Source organism: Centruroides vittatus, unplaced genomic scaffold (assembly GCF_030686945.1).
Source record: "Centruroides vittatus isolate TY-2023 unplaced genomic scaffold, ASM3068694v2 contig_10, whole genome shotgun sequence".
In the NCBI taxonomy this organism is placed as follows: Eukaryota; Metazoa; Arthropoda; class Arachnida; order Scorpiones; family Buthidae; genus Centruroides; species Centruroides vittatus.
The window spans coordinates 803,324-830,286 of NW_027120658.1; the positions used below are offsets into that span (position 1 = coordinate 803,324).

Sequence of the window (26,963 nt, forward strand, 5' to 3'; positions counted from 1 at the left end):
AGAGTCCTTGCCATAATGCGGTTTGCGCGCCAATTTTCGTACGTGCGTTAATCAAGTCGAATAGTTTGGCCGAATATTCGATATTCGGCCTAAGGCCAAATATACTATTCGTTGCAACATTAATTGAAACGAAATAGGAAAAGTCGGGTATACCAGATCAGAAAACAACAACGAAAATAGAATTAGTAATTTAAACGTGATTCATAACCGAATATTTAATCTAATTTGAGTTACGTCCGAAAATCCAATAAATATTTTCCAATCATGAAAAATTATATTGAAAATAATTGGTCATTTCTGAATCATCGAAGACCATACACTTCGAAGAATTGTATCATTATTATTTTCAATTTTAAAGATACAGAAAAAAGAAAAAATAATATTTATTTATTCAATTTAATTGTATAAAGCCAGAGATAAAAATGAACATTTATCGCTTTTTCAAAAATCGCTTTGTTCGGCGGATTTTTGGCTATTAACGATAGGCGCACGTTATCGATTAGTCGTGGGAATAGGAATGTATGTAGTCGGGTCGGGAGAGAAACTTGTCCGCCATTTTGTGAGAGAAGATAGTGTTTAAATATAAAGATGTCTCGGGCGCAGTTATTTGTTGGTCGTTTACCTCTAGATACGAGAGAACGTGATTTGGAGCAGGTTTTTGAAAAGTACGGAAGATTGTTAAGATGCGATGTGAAGTATGGTAAGTTCGGTAAGTTCAGATAATGGATCAGTGTTTTTATTCAACATGGCGTCTTAGATATATTAATTTATTTTTTCGTATTAAGTGATCATTGTACTCGTTACCACCTAAAGGAGTTCCATTTCAGTGCCGCTGGAAGACCGAATTGGACCTGATTTACCGAATTCTAGTTTAGAATTTATTATTTAATTTGAAAAAAGATCGATCTTGATGTAAGACTATAAATCGTGTCGAGAGGACGATCAAATCCAATTATTCTTTATTTTTTCGTACAGCGTGCTGCCTTACAGACGTCTGATTACCGAAAAAACTTTTTCTTTGCTTTATATACTTTTTTCCATTTTGTTAGACTCTTCTGTTTATGTACTTTCTTTGTTCTCTTTATTCTTTTTCACTCAATTTGCTGTAAATATGCTCTCATCTACGTTATGTGATGTTAATTATTAGAGTATAAAGCAAAGACGGTGAATCGAATTCATTATCTGATATTTTTTATCAGATGGCATTCTTTATATTGTAAACAATCTTATTAAACAACTTTAATTAGTATTTTTCTTATTTTTTTATTTTATTTTATTTCTTTGCAAAGATTATATATTGAGAATTAACTTAGCATTGATATTCTTAAATCTGGATATTTCTGCAAATATTTTTTCGTAACTAGTTAATAGATTCGGGCTAGATCTTAATTAAGATTTAGTCTCGCGTCTATTAAATTGTAAGCGGCTTTGATAATGCGGGAGAATTTCTGATTTTTTACACGAGTGCGAGATGGTCGCCTTTACCTGTCTGGAGACTGTTGGCTGGGTCGAAAACGGTGGTGTTCTTTAAACTTCACCCACCGTTAAAGGTACATCAATTAATTTGCATAATTGCAAATTGTCAAGTTTTTATATATATTATTTTTAAGTGATGCAATTACTTAAAAGTATAAAAATTGAATGTTTCATAAATTAATTGGAAAGAGGAGAAAAATTCTTTCTATAAAAGTGAATTTTTGTGCCGAGTCAGTGATGTCGGTCGTCCAATGTTAGTTGATTAGTTAATGTAGAAGTTACTCGTGTTGAATTTGGAAAATTTTAATGAATTAATTAAATTTTTTTGATTTGACATTTAATCGATCTTATTATCGGTTTGCATTTTTTACTTATCTTGCTATAATTACAGATAAAGTTTTATTCTACAATTCATGTTTTTCATGAGCTAGGGAGGGCACTGCATTTTTACAAAATGGCTACTTTATCTGGGTTGCTTGTAACTAGTAATGTAAAATTAATCATATATCACTATCTGACATAATAATATATGCTGCTTGTAGCTGTTTATTGAGAAATTTTATAGGAGAGAACAATTATTGCTAGCGGGACACGTCATTATGTGGTATTGAATCAAATGAGCGAGATTGTTCTATATATAGTTGTGCCCTTTGTGTTAAAAAACATCAGCTTTGACATTGTCCCATCAGGGCCAGATTTACAAGTAAAAAGCTATGTAAGTTGTTGCTTAGGACCTCAAACATTTGTACAAAAAGAAAATTGAAGTCAAATTTTGCAATAAACATTTTTTTTTTACAAACCAACAAAATATACTTTACTTTTTATTTTGTGTAGTATTTCATTAATTTTTTTTCTAAGATTCTTAACATTAGATCTTTTTAAAAAAAATTGATAAAACCATTTTTAAAAAAGATTTTTAATGGAATGGGTATAAAAATTTAATTAAATTCAGTTATAAAACAGAAGACTAGTGAAATCTCACATCTTTTTCTTCCAATATCTGTATTAAATCAGAGTCATGGTCTGATTTAATTGTTTTCTTTTTATGTTTGGTAAAAGGACAAGTTCAGCTTAGGGCTTCGAAATGCTTAAATCCGACCCTGTGTCCCACACAAAATTACTGACATTTTAAACTTTAAGAAAATATCTTTTAAAATTGACAGAATAACTTGTTCATGTAAAGCTGGACAATTGGGAAACTGCCAATTCTTAACAGTCTACTCCACTATTTCAAAATTCCGAGAAGCTCATAAATATAACTGACCAATTTCCAATTAATCATCTGTTTTTCGTTTGGGAATAGACAAAAACTTATATCAGGCTCCTGTAAGGCTTTGAAATTGCAATTTGGAATGCATCAGGAAGCTTTGCTTTTTCTATTGCTATTTATCTTTACTGCTGATAATACACAAGAATGAATCAAACGACCCAGATAGAATAGTTTGTTTTTAAGCATCAGAGGGCGAGCATCCAGTGAAAAATGTGAATAGACTTTTAGTTATTCTGTATTCTTTAGAATATTTATTAATTTCTAATAATCTTATTAAATATATGATAAAATATACGAACATCAGAAGTTTTTATAGATAAAAGCCTAAATGACCTTATTAGATTAAATTAGATAAAAAAAAATGTAAGCCCATCTAGTGGCATAACTTAAATACTATAGTAGTAGCCATGAAAATTGCATAAAATTTTAAAAATAAAATAGTTTTATAAGATTTCAAATCTTATAGAAATATTTTATTTTTTAAGTTAAGGTGTCATTTTTCTGGAGACCTGCAAGAAACCATACAGATTGGAATATCTATCATGACAATGACATGGGAATGCTCTTTATTGGCTGATAAAGTCTATTGCAGCAATGTTTCTGATTACATTGTCCATTAGAAAATCCATGCAAAGGTTGCACCTCTGTAACCAAAGTGGAAAGTTTCTGAGTCCCTAATTGTGCTGGAAGTTGATTCCCTTGTGAAATAAAAGAGAGGGCATTGTCATGAATCAACAATTATGCATTTGTTGGGCTGCAATTTGAAAAAATTTTTATGATTTATAAATTTCCACTGTCATCTGTCCATCCGTTTGTCATTCCTTAATCTTGAGAACGGAGTTGGATAGATGAAATACGAGACTAGATAATGAAAAGCTTAGGGACAGGAGGCCTCGATTAACAATATACGAATTTCCAATCCAAACCAGAAGTCATGTTATTTCAATTCAAAACTTTTCCCCCAAAAAGAGTTAATAGATGACTGGCATGGCTCTATTTCTAACAGGAAAAGTATTATGTACAGAGCCAAGACATTGCTAATTTGAAGTGGAGAGCATATATTTTAAATAAATTAACAAAGTATGATTAGAAATTGCAACCTGGCATTGTGAATTTTTTCATAAATATATTGTGTAAGGAAGATTGAAAGAAGTTTTATTTCAGATCTTCATAGAATAGTATCTTTCCTGCAATATCTACCATTATCAATTGGATTGATTCATAAAATGACTAAGTCTGTGATCACTATAATAATGCAATAATTCATTAAAGGCAATTATTTAGGTATGCAGCTTTACAAATTATTATATAAATATTTAATCATACATTTTATCAGGCAAATTGCAGACTTATACATTTCCACCTTTGTCCACCTGTCTGTCTTTTGTTAATCTCAAAAACAGAGTTAGATAGATGAAAATTGAGACCAGATATGGAAAGCTTATTTTTAATTAAAAATTGCAGCCTGACATTGAGGCAATGTCACAGTAAGTAATTGCTTATTAGTGTTTAATATTTTGTTGCATAAATCTCATTATTCCTAATACTTATGTATTTCATTGTTTTCAAATATACATGAACATATCAATTTTTAAAATATTTTTTTTTTGTTTTGATTATTTTACATAATGGAATTGTATAATATTTTAGTTTTGTTGTGCTTAAAAAAAGATGCCAAAAGCTGGAACAAAAGTTTTGCAAACTAAGTGTAAATTATGTTGTAAAAAACAATGTCAAGTCTCAGAGGATCAAAGCATATTTTAATGATTTTAGATTGTTTTTCAAATTCTTCTGTCATAAATATATTGTGTAAGGAAGATTGAAACACACACTATTTAATAAACACACTCTTTAATATTTGGAAGACTTTTTATATCGCAGCTTATAATCAGTGAAATATAAAATGTTTCTAAAAACATAGAAAAAATATTTAGAAATATCTTGTGGAATTTCTAAGTGCATTATAATTTGCATTCATAATGATTATAGTCGTATACATAAGCATGGTGTTGCTTTCATGTAAAGTTGATCAATAAAAAATATGCAAAGAATTGCAATTGAAATTAGAATTTGAACATCCTTGTTTTGATAAAGGTGTATATTATATCAGAAAGTTATATCTGAATGGATGACTGATTAAGTGCTACAACCAAATAATACCAGTCTTTTTATTTTTTTAATAATAATAAAAAAAATCAGACATTTGTTTAGAATTAAAAATTTAGCAAATTGTCTTTCCACTTATATTTAATAAATAAATAATGGTTCATGAGTTGAAAGTGGAAAAATAATCTGCTGAATAATACATTGAATATATATCAAAGAATTTTGGAAAAGATCATAAGCAAGACTTTAATGGTGATTATTACTTGTGATTATTAGTGTCTTATCAATGTTAAGATATTTTAATGAGATGTTTTGAGCACTTATTATTTCTAAATAATTATTTCTGCTTAGAAATTTGCTAGGAAAGAATAGATTTAAGTATCTTTTATAATTTTAAATTTAGATAACTGCACTGTTAGTAATCTTCATTTATTCTTCTAAAGAACATAGAACCACTGCATGCACTGATGCAACAACTTTAATTTTTCTGATGATGATAGCCATTCTGAGTGCCTTTAACACTCATCTTCAGTCAGATATTTCTTAATATAGTTACTTAATCCCTTTTTATAACATTTCTCATAGAACAAAGTTTAATATCTGAACTAAATATCTTAAAGAAGCTGCACTCATCATTTTCAACAGTATTTACTATGGATGCATTTTCTTAAATCCAAAGTATGTATATATGTTCTAAAACCAGTCTCCAAAAATTTTTTCAACAGTAAAATTCTATAACAGTAACATCTATATAGTATTTCTTCTAAGCTATCAAAAATTAAATAAAGTTGTTGCATCAGATGAGTGCTGGCTCTACCATTTTTAGAAGAATAAATATAGATAGATTTAAGTATATTATTTTTCCTGTAAAAAGGTAGCTGCTACTTTTGTAACTTTCTAAGCACAAACAATAATATCAGAGTTGAAATTGCTATCTCTAAGAGGATATACTTATAAACATGAAAAAGGACTATGTAATTAACATAAAGAAGAAAAGGGTTGATTTGGATTCATTGATAACCTGATTAGGGGACAACACGATGATGAGATCGCAAATTTTGATCAAACTCAGTGAATATATAGTACATTCCCAACAACTGTCATGTGCCTATGGAGGCTTACGATAAGACTATTAGAGCTACAAAACATTAAAGATATCAGCCAAATCCACCTGGACCCATTCCTCATAAGATTTGTAGAGTCATTTATAAAGTTCAGGTCACTGTTGAAAGCATTCTGACATTAAAGTTTTGGACAATTAGTTATATTAATAAATAATAATATTAATGCATTAATAATTTCATGATGAGATATAATGGTCTGTCAAAACAGAAAAGTATCTCTATAACATTTTTTCTAGTGTTTAAAATCCATTTACTTGTTTCAAAAAAGAGAAAAGCTGAAAAGTTTTTTCCTCTTCGTGTTTTATAGTTCTGTATATATTGGAAGTTGCCTGTAGATTTTACAACTGCACTGTCAAAATTAGTGACATAAAATGATAAACTGGTATTAATGCTTTGTTACAGGGTAGTGTATTGGAATACAAATTTTACAAGAAAACTAGAAAGCTTCAAAATGTTTAGAGAGTCAAATGTAGCGATAATTTAAGTAACATATAGGATTTATTCAGAAGGGCTCTTAATCATGTCTCATAAAAATGTCATCAGGAAAGTGCTATATCTGAGCAGGAAAAAGTAGCAATTGCTAACAAATCTGATTTCTGCTTATAAAATTTCTCATAATATGAGCAACTGAAACAATATCTTCAAGTAAATAGATATTTTTAAGCTTCTTGTAATATTGACCTCACATGATGGTTATATGATTAGAATAAACAACTAATAATGCTCAATTGTTATCAGTTTTATCCATTGCCTAAATCAGTGATTCTCAACCACTGATCTAGTTTACAAAATTATAAATATACATAAAAATAAACAAATTTCTCAGCCGTATATCAGAAAACAAATATATTACAAATAGTTTACCAACAGACTTCAAAAATCTCTCAGCACACTAATAAAGTGCTGTGAGATTTTTGAAGTGTGCCCCACTGTGAATACCCATACATAAGCGATGCCAGACAAGTAGTTCAATTAATTCTACCCTCCTAGGGTGCATTTGGAAATTGTAACTGATGTTACCAGTAACTGCCAGTAGTTACCAAGGTGTTTAGAAAATGTGACCTAAACCAACTGTGTTTAAAAATCACTGTTATGACGTCACCAGTTGTCCTGCAGTACTTACCTTACCAAAGCAATTGCGTGTGCCGCCAAATTTTTAAATTATTAAAAGTGTACCGTGACAAAAATAAAAGTTGAGAATCACTGGCCGAAATGTTAAATTGTTTTATTTGTTATTTGCTTGTAATATAGTAATTTAAATTACTGGCATTTTTAACTTCAATAATATGTTAGTTATAGGTAATGATGGTAGCAGGCAAACGAACTGAATGAATTATTATTAATTAATAATTATAATTGAGAAATAATCAAGATTACATTTTCTAATTTTTTTAACTTGTCCTTTCAATATCAGGGTTAAGAACCAGAATCTTTAATTGTTATTATTTACCAATTTAATGTTATCAGTTTAGATGAATCAAGCAACTTTTATAAATGAATTTTTCTACATTTTTGTAATACTGTGTCTTATATTTTAAACTGATTACTTTTTAATTAGTATTAGTAATTACAAACTCCCGTTTACCGTGCGGTCTGCATGGTAAGTGAGAATTGTGGGTTTGAATCCCGTTTCGGGCTGATTCTTTTCTTCCAGTTTATTCTAAATTAATTAAAATATTATAATTACTAGTTTTAACAAGAGATTGCACTAAAGCCTAGCTCTAGTACCAAATTTATTTCTATAATCTGTTAGCCAAAATTTAGCCTGTTCATTTACGGATGTTGAGGGTGTATTTGCTTTAATGTATCTATTTTCTGCTGATTCATGTCAATAGAATCACATTCTTTTCAGTACTGGAATGAATTAATAAGCACATTTAACTAAACCTTTAACTTCCAGCAACAAAAATTTTTAATGTGAAAAATTTTCTGATGAACACTTTTTGACCTTAACCAAGGTCTGCCTCAGGTCATCAATGATATTCAAAAATTGGAATGTGCAGAACAAAAAATTTTTCAATATATTTTTTAAATAATTAGAACAAAAACAATGTAAACAACAACAAATTAATCGGTGGTTAAAATATATTGAAAAAATTTTTGTTCTGCACATTCCAATTTTGGATTATCATTGAAGACATGAGATCTTGGTTAAGGTCAAAAATGTTCATCAGAGAATATTTTACATTAAAAATTTTTGTTACTTGAAGTTAAAGATTTAGTTAAATGTGTTTATTGATTTACATCATTGAAAATTTACCCTTAGTTTTTCATATTATGTATTATACATGGTTTGAAAGATTAACCTGGCTGTTTTTAATTATGGCTGTGACAAACCTTAGGGAGAGAGTGATCTTGAGCACATACACTGTTTAACTCAAAGTCACTTAGTTACAAATTGAAACTAGTGTGAAATAATAATGCATTTTATTTTATGAGAATCCTCATGATTTACAAGAACAATCCTTTCATAGTGTTAAGATTATTGCTTGGTGTGGTGTACAACTTTTGAAATGATTGGTCCATATTTATTTGAAAACAGAAAAGGTGAGGCTGTGACAGTAAGTTCAGCTGACAATATCAAAATGCTTCACAACTTTCTTGAATTAGAGTTGCACTAGTGTAATTCTGAATACCAGAATCTGATTTCAACAGGATGGCATTGGCTTAAGAATCTATTAACAACTAGATTGTTTGAACACTAAGATCAAAGAACTTCATCCAAAAATTGATAAAGACTGATACTTCCACAACAACATGCCACCACATACATCAAAGATGACCTTTAGAGAAGCTGGCCAGTCTGCCTCATCCACTTTATTTCCCAGATTTGGTACTAACTGACTACCATCTATTTCATGCCCTGCAGAACCATATTGCCAATGCACAGTTCAGTAACAGTACCTATGTGAGAATAACACTTAAGACTTTCTTAATGACATTAGTCTAAAATTCCATACTGAAAACACTTTTTAATGATTGTAAATTAACTTACATAGTTTATTGACTTAAACAATAGGATCATTGAAATTATATAAATAGGAACATAAAAAGTTGAGTAGATGCAAACAATAAGTATTTTTATCTTTGAAAATATGAGATTGCTATGTAGGTGTATATGAAAGTTGTAAATGATGTTTCAATGATTTAATAAACATTACAAAACAGTTTTTTCACAAAATTTGTAAAAATTTAAAAAAATGACTGTTCAAACCAATTTGAATGTTCAGAAATCCAGATGAACTGGATTCAGAAAAATAGGTTTTGGCTGTTTTTATGTATATAGAAAACTTAGAAATGATAGAAATTAAATTCTGTGTGAGTTTTGTTTCAATTTTTAATTTGTATAGAATTGATTCATTATATTGTAAATTTTTATAATATAAAATAAGTGAATTTATTGCTAATACAAATCAAACAAGAAAAATGATCACAAAAGGCATTAATTATGTATAAATACCACTGTATTTGCTACCACTTTCCATGTATTGTAAGGCGTTATCCTCAGGCAGAAACAAACTTGAATAATACGTCAAAAGTGCTAACAAATAAAGTGATATTTATACATACATAATGCCTTTAGGGATAATCTTTTCTTGTTTAAGTAAAAAATTGGCCTGACATCCAACTCTCGAATTTGAATAAATTCACTTAATTTTAAATATTAAAATACATTTAAATATAAGTTAATAATACAAATATAACAATGATGATAATTTTTTCTTAAATATTTGTGTATTGAAAGTTTAAATAAGCATTTTTTTCTATAACAAACAGTATATTCTTTGTTGAAAGAAAGATAATAGATAAAGTTAATAATAATTTATGATTTTTCTAATAGAAGTGAACAGTAAGAAATGATATATTTTTGCACTCAAATACTTATATTTTATTTATTATATTTATATATTATGGTAGTGATGAAAGTATCAACTTCCAAATGTTTAATCAATAGAATTTCAAAAATTATTAGGATTTATAAAATAACTGTAATTCATAATTAGGAAATATTTGATCAGCAAGAAAAAGAAACACATGAAGTTATTCCAGCATTTCTGTTTAGACTGGATTTTCTCTTTCTTATTGTCTCTTATTACATCTATTTTTCATCATCATTTCATTTTGAAAGTAGACACGTCAATTTTTGATTAGTGTAAAAACTTCATTAAGACAAGGTCCCATTCCATTAAATGTAATGCTGACATATTGGATGTCATACAATTCAGAGGTAAGCTTCGGTATATTTTCACTGAAAAATTTGAAATTGAACTTGAACTAATTTAATTTTAAGTAATAAATTTTTAGTTTTTGTAAATTTAAATTAATCAATTACTAAGTTCCTAACAATTGGCTGTCTTGTACAGATATATTAATACAAGGAACATCTATATTTTTGCTTCATAATTTAAAAACTCAGACTATGGTTTGTATTATTGTCATAATTCATTAGGTAGATTATAAAGGCAATTATGTAAATAAGTATCTCATAAATATTGAAATTTATAAATTAAGATGTATTTTTAACCCTTTGCCTTTTATTTCAGCCCATGTTTTTATTATTTGATATATGATAGAGTATAATGACTGCTGTAATTCCTAATTATATATTTATAACCTACTCTATGCCAAATAAACATGTGATGTGGTAGGAAATATGAGGCAAAGGGATTATTAGAGAAAAAGATTATGGAAATAAAGTATTTTTTTCTTAATTTTAAATATGTTCAATTTCACATTCAAACAATCCTGAATGAATGAATTTTAAGATATAAAAGTTACTTTTATATAACATACAAAATCATTCATTAATATAAATTACTGGAAAATAATAATTATTATTTTGTCAATAATGAACTTATATTGTAATTTTTTCCTATTTGAATATTTTATTTAAAAAATTGATTCTGTATTTTCTGTGCTAACTTTAATACTTTTTAAGAAATTACTTTTATAAATTAAAAAACTGATTTTCAAATTGTTTTAAAAAATTTCAGGAACTGGTATGGCATATGCATTTGTTGATTATGATGATCGTCGTGATGCCGAGGTAGGTATTTTATATTTAAGGTTTTTTCATTGATGATTTTTAATAATTTAAAGCAGCAATGGGGATAATTATTTTAAATTTTAAAATGAGAAATATAATTTTTATTTTAATTTTGAATTATTATTATTATTTTTCGTTTTTATACTTTTATATAATTGAAAAATAACAAAATGATTTTGACTATTCTTGCAATTTCCGAATGGGAGAATGAGGAGTCCGATCCGAACAGACCACGCTGAACCAGAGTCCTTAGTCCAGAGTGAATGATAGACCCTTAGCCAATGAAAGCCATGCCATTGTCTACTGTTCTGATTCTTGCCACACTCTGACTGTTGGTTCCGAACCTCCCAATTCCCATCTGTTCCGAATGTTCAATGAACTTATACAGACACAGAAAGCTTCTGAGATCCTATTCTCATGCCGGCCGAGACCGGAGAGACATGCTCCGACCATTCGGCCTAGCGTACGTGCTACAGTCTTGTATGTCTGTCTGCCTCTGGTAAAACAAAAACAAACTTGTTCAGCAACCCTATAATTTAAATTTGGCACAAAAACATTTGAAATTATATTATAGATTTAGGATATTAGTTATTTGGGAGGCTTTAAGTTTCCTTTAACCACCATAACTTTAACCATATGCAATATCCATTTTATTATAATAAATTTGCAGACACATGAAAAGAATTTCTTAATTTTGTTTAGATTTTTATTATTATTTTATACATATTTATATTTTTTTATTAATTAAACATTAATTTGTAATTTTCCTAATTTTATTAAATTTTTGAATTTTCTAATATATTGAAATAAAATGATATTGAAACTTTATTTGAATTTTTAATGTCAAAATTCATTTCTGAGTAATGACTCTTGTGTCTTTTATTAAATGATATTATGGAAATACTAAATATAATCATTATTAAAATTATTGTAAATAAATAGTCTTTGAGATAGAAGTTTTAAATCATAATAAATATTAAGTAAAAGAAAAAATTTGAATTAACAAAAGGTTAACAAATATTAAAAGAATTATATGCAAAATTTAAGTACTTAAAATAGATTTTTGTATTGAAATGTTACAAAATTAACTAAACTTTTAAGTGTCATTATATATGATTAAATTAAATTTTCCTTCATTGAGGGCTAGTTGGTATTGTTATCCTATGATGAGAGCATTTTTTCATAACGAGAGCATGTTAACTTTATTCCAATCAGTTGTGATATAATGGATGTCTGGAAAAGATTACAAAGTTTGCATCATGTAGTTTTTGGAAAAAAGAAAATTTTATAGACTAGTCATTTGAAAGGAGATGAAAAGCTGTTCATTATCTTTTAGTTTTGTAATTCTACAAGACTCTGTTGTTAAATGTAGTTGATTTTATTTTCAGTATGCATTTTCAGTACAAGACTTTGATTCACATTTTTCAGACAGTACTTTTTGTGATTGGTCAGCTGATCCATGTTTTTTGCTTTCCACTCCTTTTCTTAAATGGCTGCATTGAGAATTGTTCAAAAATTTCCAATTGACCAAACTTCTGGCACATTTGCAGGGTTGGCCTCTTTCTTGACGAAGTGATGTTTTCTTGTTGCAGTACAGTGATTCAGTATGGTTTTGTCACAGTGGGAACTTGCTCGTCTGGCCAGAAGACATGTTTTGCTGGAGAATAGTTCTTTTGAATGTAAAGAATTGAGCAACGTCATGTCATGTATGTTCATTTAAATATTGCTGAGCATAGATAGCAAAGCTTGTTTTTCTGATTAGGGCTTAACTCAATCCTTTTGGTTCCATTGCAATCCAAACTGAAACTTTGTCCTCAAATTTTATTTTCTTGGAAAACTTCACATTGGCAAACATAGAGGAGATATCACTGGTACAAGTATAGAATTCACTATTATCATTGATCATTGAGTGTGAGAGGTTGAAGTAAGATTCATCATCCAAAATAAACTTTGCAGAGAATTTCTGCATTTCACCTTTGCCAATGATCTTTGCATGTCTTTTCTGTCTGGAATTATCTGCTTCTTTTGATATTCAATCTATTTTTTGGTTTTGAAGCTTTGTGGAGTGAACTACTTGAAATTTTCAGTTTTAGGGCTAAAGATTAAATTGGATCCTTGTTGGTGTCTTCAAAGGACCTCTTCAATTCTTCCTACTTGGCTTTCTTCAGAATTTTCATTTTTCTAACAGATACCTTTCCTCTGTATGGTAATCCACTCTCAATACATTGAAGAACACAATGTATAGTAGTCCATTTTCAAATTCCTTCATTTGCTGAATGGTTTACAGTAAACTATTTCTTAATGTTTTATTTAATGTGTAAAAGTTGTACTCTCTTAGAACTAAAACATCATCTTTCATTGCCATTTTAAAAAGAAGCAGAAAACTGAATGCAGAAAGAGATTCTATAGTGTTTTATACAATTCCATGCATTTCAAATTATAACCCATGAAGCATAATTAAAATTATGTGAACATGCAAGCTCTGACTACAGTAAAATACATGTTATATGACATCAGATGCAGATAGGTTAAATATATTTCTGTTTGAAATAAATGATACTTTTACTTTTAGAAATCTGAAAATCAAAAATGTGTAGGAAATTATATACACATTACAAATGTTCATGTAACTTAATAGATTTTGATTTTCATATTTCTAGATATTTTATAACTTCATTGAACAATAATTGGTTTCTCAAAAATAGATTCAGTTAAATAGAAGCCAAAATGCAATTTATGCATGCATTTTCTTAATTGATATGTACCTAGGATTTAAAATGAGAAGTTATGTTTGAGAATAAAAATTCATATAGTTAAAAATAACTATCAAATTTATTAGTGTTTTAACTTTTACTGTAAAATAGGTATTAAGAAATTGTTCTAATTTCAATTTTAAGATAATGTTTTGTTTTTATCAGGGCCTTTTCATTATTATCTCTCTTAATCACGTATATTAAAATTTAAAAATTTTTATGTTGTGTTGAGTTACAATACATTAAAGACAATAGAGACTCTCACCAGGATATATCATTAAATGCAAAATGAACTGTCTTTAGTGCTAAAATTCACAACTGAATCACAAGATACACTTTTGTTTTCAAGATTTTATCATATGCACTTTTGATAATTAACATGATGATGATAGTAACAAGTAATTAAACTGAATTGAGTAAGAACACAAACTTAAATTTAAATGAAGATGATTTTTTGATTTTTACACAGTTGGTGATTACAACAAAATTATGATAAATGATGACAATGTAAAATAAACATACAGTACAATTGAACAAATCGAATGAGTGAAATAATTAAATAGATTCATATATAATGAGAGTACAACTATTACAATACAATTAAAGATAAATATAATAAGAAATTAAGTAAGATTTTAAAGATTTTCACTACACTTACATATAAAACAGAACATGACAAAACTCTTCTTCAAAAATTTTTTATGAATATTAATTGCAGAAAATTAATTTTGTAATTTCTGATAGATATAATGGAAACAATAGTAATAGATATACATTAAATGATTCATTATGTAGTATTCATGTTTTAATTTTTATCTAAGAATATAGATAAAGAATCATCAGAAAACCTGTGTATTTTAACCACTCTGCAGTGACTGACGGATATATCTGTCAAGGACGATCGTGTGGCACTTGTGAATGATGGCTATATCTGCAAAATTCTTTTGCATATATTGCCAAAAACTACCACAAAAAAAAAATTTACATAAAAGAGGAATTATGTGACAATAAAAAAAGACTTTACTAGACATAACTGTTTACAAAATTTTTTTCCAAAACGGTAATGAGAAAAAAAATGCGTGGAAAAATACTTTAAAAATTTCCTGTGTTTATTCTCCACTACATGGGGATAGCACCATACCTGACTGCAGAAAGGTTAATTTATATTACAACAGATAATTGGAAATGGGAAATTTTAAAAATTGATAGAGAAATCTGTCATGTTTTATTGTCATGTCTATGATAGTAGCTGTGAGCAGAAGACATTTCACCATTGGTAAGATATAATAAGTTTTCATTGTCCCAAATTTGGAAATAAATAATGAAAGATGAAATAATAACCTTTAAGATAAAGATTAAAAGATGCAAGTCAGCAGTTTTCATTAAGAATATATATATATCGCATAGAGTAAATATTAAATTGAATGTACTGTACATATGTACTGTACTTGTGAATATACAGTGTTTTTTATGTATATAAACACTATATTCACAGGTGAGTCATAAATGAATTTAATATTTACTCTATGGCATGATAAACATTTTTCAATAGTAGCCAAGCAATCTAACGAAAAAGATTCAGACTTGATACATTCTTTAATAAGGGATAGGGATATATATGATTTCTGGTTTTCGTGTGATTTCAACAAATATTGGCCAACCCAATATATTTTCAAATAAGTCTGTGCAGTTTTTGCCAATAGATAGAGTTAGGCACTGAAAATTTATTATTATTGTTATCAGTTGTCAATCACATTTTCAAGGTTACAAGTGACATTTCACCAATGCTTATGTGAAAAATAAAGCTTGACAATTAGTTTTGTTTTGTCTGTTTGTCAGCATTCTAAAGATGAGTGAACAAAACATGCATTATCAACACATTATGCTTTTTATTTTAAAAAAGGCAAAAATGGTGTGCCAGACCTGCCAAAAAATATGAGGGGTATGGTAAGGATGACATGAATGTGTGCCAGAAGTGGTTTGCAAGATTTTGTTCTTGAGATTTTTCCATTCAAGTTGCACCATGATCAAGTCAGTCAGTTGAGATTGATAGCCATCAAATAAAAGGATTAATTAGTTGATAGTAATCCATGCTATACAACATGAAAGATTGCAGATATTCTTCAGATATTGAAATCAAGCATGGAAAATTATTTGTCAGTTTGGTTACATCAGGAAGCTTGATGTTTGGTTCCACACTACTTAGTGAAATCAGTCATATCGCTCATATTTCTATCTGCGATTCACTCAAAACACATGAGAAAAGTGACTTATTTGTGAAGTGAAAGGCGACAGGGAATGAAAAAAGTATTGTTTACATTGACATCAAGTGCAACACATCATGGTGAACTGCCACAAACCACTTCAAAAGCTGGACTTCATTAAAAGTTATGTTCTCAATTTGATGGGATTAGAAGGATGTTTTGTTGTATGAGCTGCTTCTGAAAAACAAAAATTCTAATGTATACTTTGGCCAGCTGGACAAATTAAACAGTAATTCAGGAGAAGCATCCGAAATTGATGAATCGCAAGGACATCATCTTCCGCCATGATAACACCTGGCCACATGCATCTTGAAAACCTGGCAAAAATTGTTGGAGCTTAGCTGGGATATCATTCTGCATCTTCCATATTCATCCAACCTTCTCTTCTGATTACCAGTTGTTTCACTCCCTTCCAAGTTCTGTAAACAAACAGTGCTTCATTTCCAATGACAACATAAAATGGCACTTGGAACAGTTTTTTGAATGAAGTATTATTGAAGCTCCTTAAAAGATGGCAAAAAGTACTCGATAAAACGGTCATTATATTATTGAATAAAATATTTATTCTCTACGAAAAAAATAACCTTTTATATTCACCTAAAAAAATGCATGGACATATTGGATGATTAATATTAACTTCAGATAGCATACAGATTAATGTGATTTTCATAGCCTTCACATAATCCTATGAAACATGGGAATATAAAATATAAAAGAATTTTGTATTGTTTTAAATGTAAATAATAAAAGACATTAAGTACAGTGCAAGTTTATTAATCTAGTACCTACAGGACCATAGTGGTCCCCTGGATTATTGATTGTTTTTGTATTTTCACAAAATCTGATAAGTTTTGATAATAAGAGTGACTCCTAAATGACTGGCATTGATGTGCTCCTTACATACACACTGCCACACAGACATATTGAGGATCAAATTTAAGTTAAAACCCAAAAGATGTTTGCATCAACTTGTTCAACAATTGTGGTGTAAACTAGGGTTTCTCAAACGGGATCCCGGTTGTGTTTTTAACCCAGGAAATTTTTCTTATCCCGGGAAATCCCACAGATTTCTTAAAAATTCACTGTTTTCTTATTTTACGTTAAGGTTGAGGAAATTTTGCAAATAGAAAGTATAATTAACTCATAAACTGTCAGAATACATTTGTATTTATTAATTTTAAACCTACTTATTAGTTTTTTTTAATTTTTGCTCGTTATGGCACGTCACAAATGGTCAATAATCAATACGTAGCTTATTTGTGGCAGGACTCTCAAAATTCTTTACCAGTAATATCTGGAATAATTGTGCTTATGCTGTCTTAATTTTTAACCATGCCCAGTAGCTTCAATGACTGCGTAACGCCAAGTTGTGCAAATTGGGCAAGGATACAAACGAGTACGAAGTCAGCGAGTATGAAGTTTTTCTTCATAATCTGATTATTAAAGACAAACGAACTGCCGAATTATTGGGCTATGATGTTTCTATTAAAGTAGTCGAGGTAGACAAATCAAGAATACTAGGGAACAAAAGAAGTACTACAATCTCAAAAACGAACTAGAAATCTTTCAGGATACAGGTGAAAAACACATAATATTTGTCTTCTCTTAAATGCATTAAACACGATTCCAATCACATCAATTGAATTGGAAAAGGCATTCTCGGTAGCAAGACTTTTCATTACTAAAATAAGAATTAGATTGAGTGATCGGAGTATTGACCATCTTTGCTTTTTAAAATCTTATAAAAATTTACAATATTTTGTATTATATTTTATTTAAAAAATCAAAAATTACCTTCTAAGTTAGAAGTTTGATCTAAATTCATTTTTCTTTAAATTTTCAACTCAATTCAAAGTCATTTTTGTTGTTGTATGCAGTTTCCAGCAAACTTTAATAAATTTTTTCTATTTGTGAAAATTTCTACATAATTCAAAGGTAATTTTTAATATATATCTTACACAGCATTATTAATATGATTTTGGAGGTTGCGGAACGTATTAAATTACTTTAAAAAACGAAAAATAATTATATCATTTGATTTCATGATATTTTTTATATCTTAAAAATAATTAATTTTGTCCCGGGATCCCAGGAAACAGTTCACTTTTATCCCAGAATCCTGGGACAAGCAAAAGACTGGGAAATGAGAAACCCTAGTGTAAATGCTTATTAGGGAAAGGAAAGCACCATTGAAAGTGTTTGACTCAACATGAACAAAATGCTGTAACAAAGTGAGGTATATTAATTTCTAACCCTATTTCCCTATCTGGTATGAATTTAAAATTACAGTTGTATTACGTAAGTAATGAAGCCTAAATTAGATCAAATTAAATTACTAGATTAAATGTAGTCTGACAAGTAGACACTTGTATTAATATAAACTATTATATTTATGTTCTGGTTTTTTATAAAAATTTTTGAATAACTTTTATAAAAAAAAAACTTTCCAAAACAAAGATGATTTAGAAATAGAATTTTTTCATGTCATTCATTGTCTGCCTGAAACATTTTAACCATTAATAATATATATATTACATGTAATAGATTTTTTTGTTTTTGTTTTCATAATTAGTTCACTTAACATTGTAAATCTATTTACTTCTAATAGCAAAATTTTAATAGTGTATGCTTTGGAGAAGCAGAAAGTTGGTTTATCCATATCAAATTACAAACAGAACTAATTTTAAATAATAAATCAAATGAATATAATTTATTATGATTAATTACATGTTTCATAATTCAATATAAGTATTTTTATTTTTAATAAAAAAATCCTTCACTTTTTAAAAACAACCAATATCTTATGGTGAAATTAATCATGATTTGTTACAATAGTCTTAAAATATGTAAATAAAAAATGCTTAGGAATCATGTTTTTCTTGTAAAAGTGAAACAGTGTATTAAATAAATGGATAATGCTATGGTTTAAAGGAAGGTGTGTTAATATTTTTCAGGAATTTAATTTCACTAACAAATCAGTATATTAATTTAAAATATAAATCTGTTTCAAAATACAAATAAATTTTAAGTTTTCTAAGATAATTTAAATCAATTAACATGATTATTTTAAATAAATAATGACTTTCAGATTTTCAAAATTTTGAGGTTTCGGTACTTTAATGTTTTTTTTTAATTTATAGAAATATTGCAATATATTTTAAAGTAGGCTATTTTTTACAATGAAATTTTGTTTAATATGAAAACATTATTTTAAATTAATTAGTTTTTTCATTTACTTTTACTTAAAAGGAATTAATTTATCTAAAAACATATGAATGGAATTTCATTGTATTTTTGAATTAAAGTATTACTATAACACTTACTTTGAATTTTGTTTTTTACATTTATCAATGAATTTAATTCCAATTATGATATAATTAATCATCAGGATGCAATTAAATATGAAAATGGAAGAGATCTTAGAGGGCAAAGCATTGTTGTAGAATGGGCACGAGGACCATCGTATCGTCCAGCTGTGAGTAGTAGGGTAAGTTGATTTATTAGATAATTTATTATTACAATTTTACTTAAAATTAGGTATGAATTAGGTTATGCTTTTACTTTTTTGAGTTTTAAATATATCTATATTTTATAGTTAATAATAATAAATAATAATAATAATAATAATTAATAAATAAGTAAAACTTGGAAAATTGAGATGCAAATTTTCTGTAAAAAGAAAAGACTAAAACAGTGCTGCTAAAAATGTATAAAAGTAGAAACTGTTTATTCTGCATAGAAGTATGAGAAAATGATTAGGAAATTCAAATTAGTCATTTCCAGAATTTAATCCATTAGCTTCATATTTTATAAATGCACAACTTTGTACTTGCAGATACTCAGTATGTTCTACATTACATCTGTGGTCAGACACAGACAGTGAGGAAAGTAAATTTTTTAACTGAGAAAACATTTATTAACAACTGATTTGACAGGAGCATATTTAGTTTTCACTAAGAATTCCAGATTTTGTGACTGAAGAGACTAGAATTATATTTTGAATATCCAGATTTTTGCTGATGGAATATTCCAGTTTTTCTAAAGTAAATTCATCCAACTGGTTTTTGGCATGTCTAGAAATATCCCACTACTTAGTACATCTTTTGTCAAGCTCAGAAACTGAATTGTACATGAACATGTTTGAATGAATAGTATAGAGTTCTTTTAATATGGCTTCTTGTTTCAACAGATTTGGAAGTTTTATTGTGGATTCCAAAGAGTTTTCATCCAATTTGTCAATGAATGCTTGTATGGATGAGAAATTTTTGGCATAAAAACATGCCACTCAAATCCATGTCCCCACATGGTTATTTAAAGGTGTTTGGGAGTGGCAAGCCAGTTATCTCATTATGTAAGTGGACATTTGCAGGACATTTAATCAAAGCCTTTTTTTTATTTCTGAAATGAAATCATTGGCTCAAGAAAATCCTGCCCTAACTGCTTCATTTAATTGACAAGTACTTTCCACAATATATAACCATTTTCTTCAGATATGGCAGGTAGAATGCATTTGCAAATTGCTGTTTGTGCAAAAGCATGGAACATAAACATTACAGAAATAAAAATACAAAAATTACACAGTATTAAAAAAATAAATATGGTATATGATGGCTATAGCTAATGGAATTAATATATATAGAAATAATTGGTAGCAATACAAAAAAAATTTAAACAAAACACAAATATTGGAGCACCTGATGCTATATTTTTTATCACGTGATTGCACAACTTATGACTTTAAAAGGTTGAACAGTTCAACCCACAGCCTTGGTGTGTAGAGTGTGGGAAAATTGCATGCAACATTGATGTAATGCACAAAGATTCTCATGAACAAGATTTGCTTGTCCCCATAGCATTTTAGCAGTGAAATTTGTGATCAAAGAGGATTCAAATTATATTCCATCACTATTTGGCTACATTAGTTGTACACCTGTGTATAATATCTTAATGATACTTTGCTAGATGGATACGGAGAATTCTGGCAATGGCATCTATATATAGTAGTTTTGATCCAGTTAGTGGATTTTGCAAAGGAAAAGTGTAAACTCCAGATTTTTCAAAAAGCATAACCTTATTTCAAATCATTGCAATGTAGGCTGGGAGCCAGTGACAGTGTATAAGCACATTTCTTAAAAACCACATTTACATAAGGAAGTGGGATGTAGGTATGGGAAGCTGGTGACACAAAGACTATTGCCTTCTTGCGAAATAAAGTGGACTGTGGAAATAATGCACTTTTGACTCTGTTGACTCAATAAATAAACTTAGCAAGAGAATATCCTGCCCTGCATATTGCAAAGTTTACTTGGATAAGTTCTTCATTCACAAGCAGTTGAGAGGATGAGTATAAAAAAGCCCTTCATATAAGGGCTATAACCAAATTTTTATATCTGGAAGGCAGTGGAAGGGATAATGTATGGTAGTTCATCAAACTTGTGAAAAACAGAAAAGGAAGGCCCATTAGGAGATCTGTATAGAAGAAAGAGATCTCTTTATTTATTTCCTATTTCTTTTTGGCTATTTTCCAAACCATCTCATAAATGAGATGGTTGGGAAAATGGCCAACAAAAATTGTTATAATAACTTCTCTCTGAACCTTCTCTAGCATGAAGGCAGCTAGCAGCACATCATCCATGTACCACAGATATAGAAGAAGATAACATACAAAGCAGGGATCAAAAAACTTTGAATTCTATGGCTCTCATAACTAACTCAGCTAAAATAGCCAAGAGAGGCAAGCCCATAAATACTCTTGGTTTTTGTAAATAAACATTACCATTATAATGGAAATAGTTAATTTCGGTAACTAATAAAAGAGCTTCTCTCTAGCTCAGTGTTTATGGTATGGAATACCTATTGTCAACCAAAAGAGTGTTGGTAAGCATGACTGCTTCAAAATGGGAAACAGATGGGTATAATGAAACTATGTCTATTTTGAAAAAACACGATAGAAATTTGGATGTGTAGCTCCAATAATATCATTTATGATACCCCTTGCTTCAAGAATGGTAGAAACGACAAGATTGGCACTAGGAACAATCACAGTAATTTTATTAGCAAGAGCTTTTTCTAAAAAATAGGTTGGATGGGAAAGCTTGTAACTAAAGGACAAAGGGGCAGGCAGATTTGTGTTTTTACTTCAAACAAGTAAAACAACAAAGCCGTATTTGGGACAAGATTATATGTCTCGGAGACTCACTGCTAAACGGGATCACTTCGACACTCACAGTAGGTCTCATTCTCATTCTCCAACCTTCTTTGGTATTACTGGTTTTGAGTGTGATCTTTGAAACTTCGCCAGCCTTGGCCATGATCACAAAGTTGTCCACAATGCATTTTTGGTGAAATTAACCTATCCAATTTTGAAATTTCTCTCCGTTGCGTGCTGTTTTGGGTTGAATTTTTGCTGATGCCTGATGAAAATTTCCCATTTTTGAAAAAAATAATCGTGGTTATCGTATCATCTGAAATTATTTTATTATTTTGCACAAACAAAATAAATAAATATGTATATTTTGTTTGTGCAAGATAATAATAATAATTTCAGATGATACGATAGCCACGATTATTTTTTTCAAAAACGGGAAATTTTCATTTGGCATCAGCAAAAACATATATATATTGTTTGTTAATTTTATATTAAAACTAACTTATATATATTATATATATATATATATATATATATATATATATATAAATGTAAAAAAAAACAAATTATATTTCAGAAGTTAGTTTTAATATAAAATTATAATGATGCGCCATCTAGTTTCAAAAACATTCCGATGTTGAAACAAGATATCTCCAGTCAATCAGTCAAGGTTAGCACATGGCGACCAGAAATATGGAGAATAACGTGTGACACGTAAATGGGTTTTTTCAAAGATTTGTTTGTCAAAATTCGATTTAGCAACATTTGCTTTTCAAACTTCTCAACGTATGTGTTTGTCAAAATTCGATTTTACAATATTCGTATTTCCAACTTTCCAACGAGCAACACATGCACAAATCTTGCACTACTGTCTGTTTGTAGAGAGTGTTGCCATTTTGTATTTTATTGTGTTTTGGTTCCCTGACTATCCACAAGTCTGGTTATAAAATGATATGTAATCATAACTTTTTAAGAAAATTGTTTAACTCAATTTTAATTTTATTATTTCATTGTGTTCTGATACAGCTTTTTGGCTCATGCAGTAGTCACAATCATTATATATTTTGTGAACAAAAAGTGAAAAATACAATATCTGCACTAAAGTGAGAAAATTGTTGCAATTTATTGATGAAAAAAGTATTTGTTGTTATTATTATTATTATTATTATTATTATTATTATATTAATATTAATTAGTTGTATAAAGTTAATATTACATTATCAGAATAAAAGTTTTTTGATTTGTAATATTTTACTATGATATATAAATACAAATTTTATTTTCATTTATATTATTTGTTTCATTGATGTATGTTAAGTTTCATACATTGAAACTTTTAGTATTGAATAATACATGAGTGAAGCTTTTGTTTGAATTACTAAAATTCTATTATTTAAAAAGTTTGCATATAGTTTGAAGTAGTGATAAATTGGAAATATCAAAAAAACAAATGTTTTATTGAAATAAATATTTGACTCTGGCTGTTTACTTTTGAATGGAAGGAGATCTAAAAGTAGTCTTTGAGATAAAAGTATATATATTTACACTACATAATTTTTTTATATGATGAAATATTATTGAGAATGTATATAATGTCTGATTAGAAAATGTATTAATACAGTAGGACATCTGAAGACTTCAAAGTTAAAGTAATAGTAATTACTTGTTTATTAATATTAAATTTTGATTCATTTACATACAGTGATGATAAAGTAATGAAATCAGGCTTAATATTTATGTACCTGTATTGTTTTAAATGGTGAAATCATTTGGAACAATATATTTGTGTAAATTAAGTGATGAGATATTTTTGTAAATATTACTGCATGATGTTCTAATTATTTAAAATAAACAGAATAAACAAAAATTTTATTTTTCTCGTTTAAGTAGAATAAACAAAATTAATGAACATAAAACAATAAACAAAAGAAAAAAATTCTGTTATCAACAGAATTGCTGTACAGAAGTCATTAATGATTCCTGCTATTATCAGTGAAATTAAATAAAAACTTGCTTTGCTATTAGTATTTGCACAGATTACTTCATTGTTTTCTTATTTTTTAATATTTATTTATATTGTTTGAGGTAGGCAGAATCTTTTCAATAATTTTTTAAATTTAAAGTTACAATTAACAGGTTGAGCACCACACAATAAAACATTTACAGGAACCCGAGACCAAACTTTTTTAGTTTTCCTTTGTGACTAATATATTTTTCTCTCATTATTTTAATGTTTTTCATTTACTGTTGTCATTTAGTTTTGTAGATGAAGTGTATTTTTGGAAATGCTCACAGGTGGGCACAACACCCAATAGACAAGTTTTGCTTACTTGGACCATGTGTCTATTATTGGACATAGACATTTTGGAATAAGAATCTCTGAATGAAAGCATTTTCTAAATTTACTAATGAAGGAAGCTGAAGGGCTGATTATAGAGAGATGTCATGTTAATTATAAAAATTTCAGTTGGAAGTATGGTGCTACTTATACCAGAAAACGTGCCAAAAAAGTAAACATATGTGAAAAATGTAATAATCCAATTTGACTCATTTTCAAATACAACACAAAATAAAATAAATAGTTTGCATTAAGTTTGCATGTTTTATTATACCAAACTCTTTTCATTTGAGATATATATTGTGTTTGAACAAATGTATTCTTTGCAGTGGTCAATCCAGTAAAAGTGATAAATGCCATGTGACCAATACATTGTCACTGATAAGTAAAATAGATATAAATCATGTCCACTGGTAGGCATGTGGCACTAAAACCAACAATGAAAATATCTACAGATGGTCATTTGGCATTTAGCTTGCTGAAAAGTTATTAATTTTTTCTCTCACATTTCTTGAAATTAAGTTTTTGATAGAGTTCATATTCTAACATTTTATATAGAATATTTGAAACAGTTGATCTATTTATTAAATAGAATGAGTAATACAATATAGAAAAATAAATGATTTATAAATTTCTAAATGTTAGTCAATTAATAGGTAATATAATGTACTTAATGAAATCTAATAATTTATTTGAGAGAGAATGTAATTTATCATTTGGGAAATATTTTTTAAATTGATTTGCTTTAAATTTATGAAGAATTTTTAATATACAAATAATCATAAGTTGATTATATATCATACTTTACTGTAATTATAATGAATTAATGATATATAATTTAAAAAAAAATTAAAAATTTTTTTTTATTAAAAGCTTTCTTTTGTTTTTCAGATTAATTAAATATAATTGTATATATTTAAATTAATATATTTACATCACAATCTAAATTACTAAAATGACGTGTGATCGGGAATTTCTCTGGTTTCCAGTCTTTAAACAATTTTAAGATTGGAAATCTGAAAGGATATAAATATAAAATTGATATTTTCATGTTTATTTGTGGTTGTAAAACTTCTGTTCTGATTTGTTATAATTTATCTGAAGTTGTCATAATTTTTCATTAATTTACCATAAACTACAAAAATTAACATGACTTTAACATTGTGGTGTTTTGCACTACAGTATACGAAATTGCAGTCTTCTCGTGTGTCAGATGATTCCGTCTCGAAATATTCATTGCACGTCATTGCTAGATCTTGGAGCAAGGTTAGAAAATCTATTGCTTACTGTTTATTTGATAACTTTAAATAGTAATTTTAGATCATCTACATATGCTAGTATTTCAGCTAGTATCTCATACAATAAATTTTCAAACTTATTCTGTTATAAAATTTGATCTTGTGGCACATTATTGGGCTAAAATATTGGGTTTATCCTTTTATTTTATTATTAATGTGATGTAATTACACAATTTATGTATTTATTCTTAATTTATAAATGTCATTAAATCAGAAATGTAAATAGAATTTTGTGTGATGTATTATATGTATAATATATACAAAATTCCATTTTACTTTACAAACATGTGAAGATCTTATTTATTAATAATTTACAACATACAAAAATAGGAAAATTTTATATTTCAGAACCTTGACAACAGTTTAATGTATAAATCACAAACATTCCAAAAATAAATATAAGTCTGTATATATATAAAGAAAATGTACTTTGGAATGTTTGGATTGCTTGTACAAAATATACAATTCTATTTTCATTGCTGTTTGTTTATAATTTAATGGTTTAATAACATGAAAGTTTTAATTTTAAATTAATTTATATTATATAGATTAAAACCAATTTTAACCATTCTGTTGATAGTGAATTACATTTGGTTTTAGTTGTAATCACATACACTATTCTAACCTTGTCATTAGTATAGTTGCAGTAATAATAAGACAAAAATTCTTTAAGATTGCTTTTTATATAAAACCTTAAAAAATAGTCCGTATATACAGTGGAATGTCTTTTTTCAGGATCCTGTTAATCCAGATTTCCAGTTTGTCCAGATTGTAAAACAAAATACAATAGAAAAAAATATGTAATTGCATTTATAGGTTTTCTGGAAAATCTATAAATGTGTAAAAGCCAAAGAACTCATATAAGTTTCTTGCCTGGGCATAACATTCAGTTTGTGAGAATACATTTGCTTTTTAGGAATCAGAATATGATGATCATTGTTATGCATTCTGTGGAAGTGTTCTTCCAGTTTACTTAATATCTTATTGAATCTTTTCTAACCTTTCAAAACTATCAATTATAAAAAAATACTACTTAGCTGTTGAATAAAAATGTTAACCTGTTAATAAGTTTATCATTTTAATGTTTATTATAAGTTTATCATTTGCAAGATGATATTTACTGAACACCCACAGCTACT

At 28.1% G+C, this 26,963-nt stretch overlaps 1 protein-coding gene across 8 annotated transcripts in view; it reads left to right on the forward strand.

Annotated features, from left to right (window-relative positions):
* Positions 1-488: 488 nt before the first annotated feature.
* The window catches only part of LOC136969120 (probable splicing factor, arginine/serine-rich 6), a 47,578-nt gene continuing 21,103 nt past the window's right edge, over positions 489-26,963 (forward strand). The window contains exons 1-5 of one of the 8 annotated variants that reach the window (XM_067263747.1): positions 561-700; positions 786-912; positions 10,971-11,023; positions 19,429-19,527; positions 25,709-25,792. In XM_067263747.1, the coding sequence (XP_067119848.1) occupies positions 10,979-11,023; positions 19,429-19,527; positions 25,709-25,792 (228 nt within the window). In that variant the 5' untranslated portion in view covers positions 561-700; positions 786-912; positions 10,971-10,978. Of the gene's footprint in view, positions 710-785; positions 913-10,970; positions 11,024-11,229; positions 11,523-19,428; positions 19,528-25,708; positions 25,793-26,963 lie in introns of those variants that run through there. The other 7 variants (XM_067263450.1, XM_067263305.1, XM_067263246.1 and 4 more) reach the window with 7 other exon arrangements.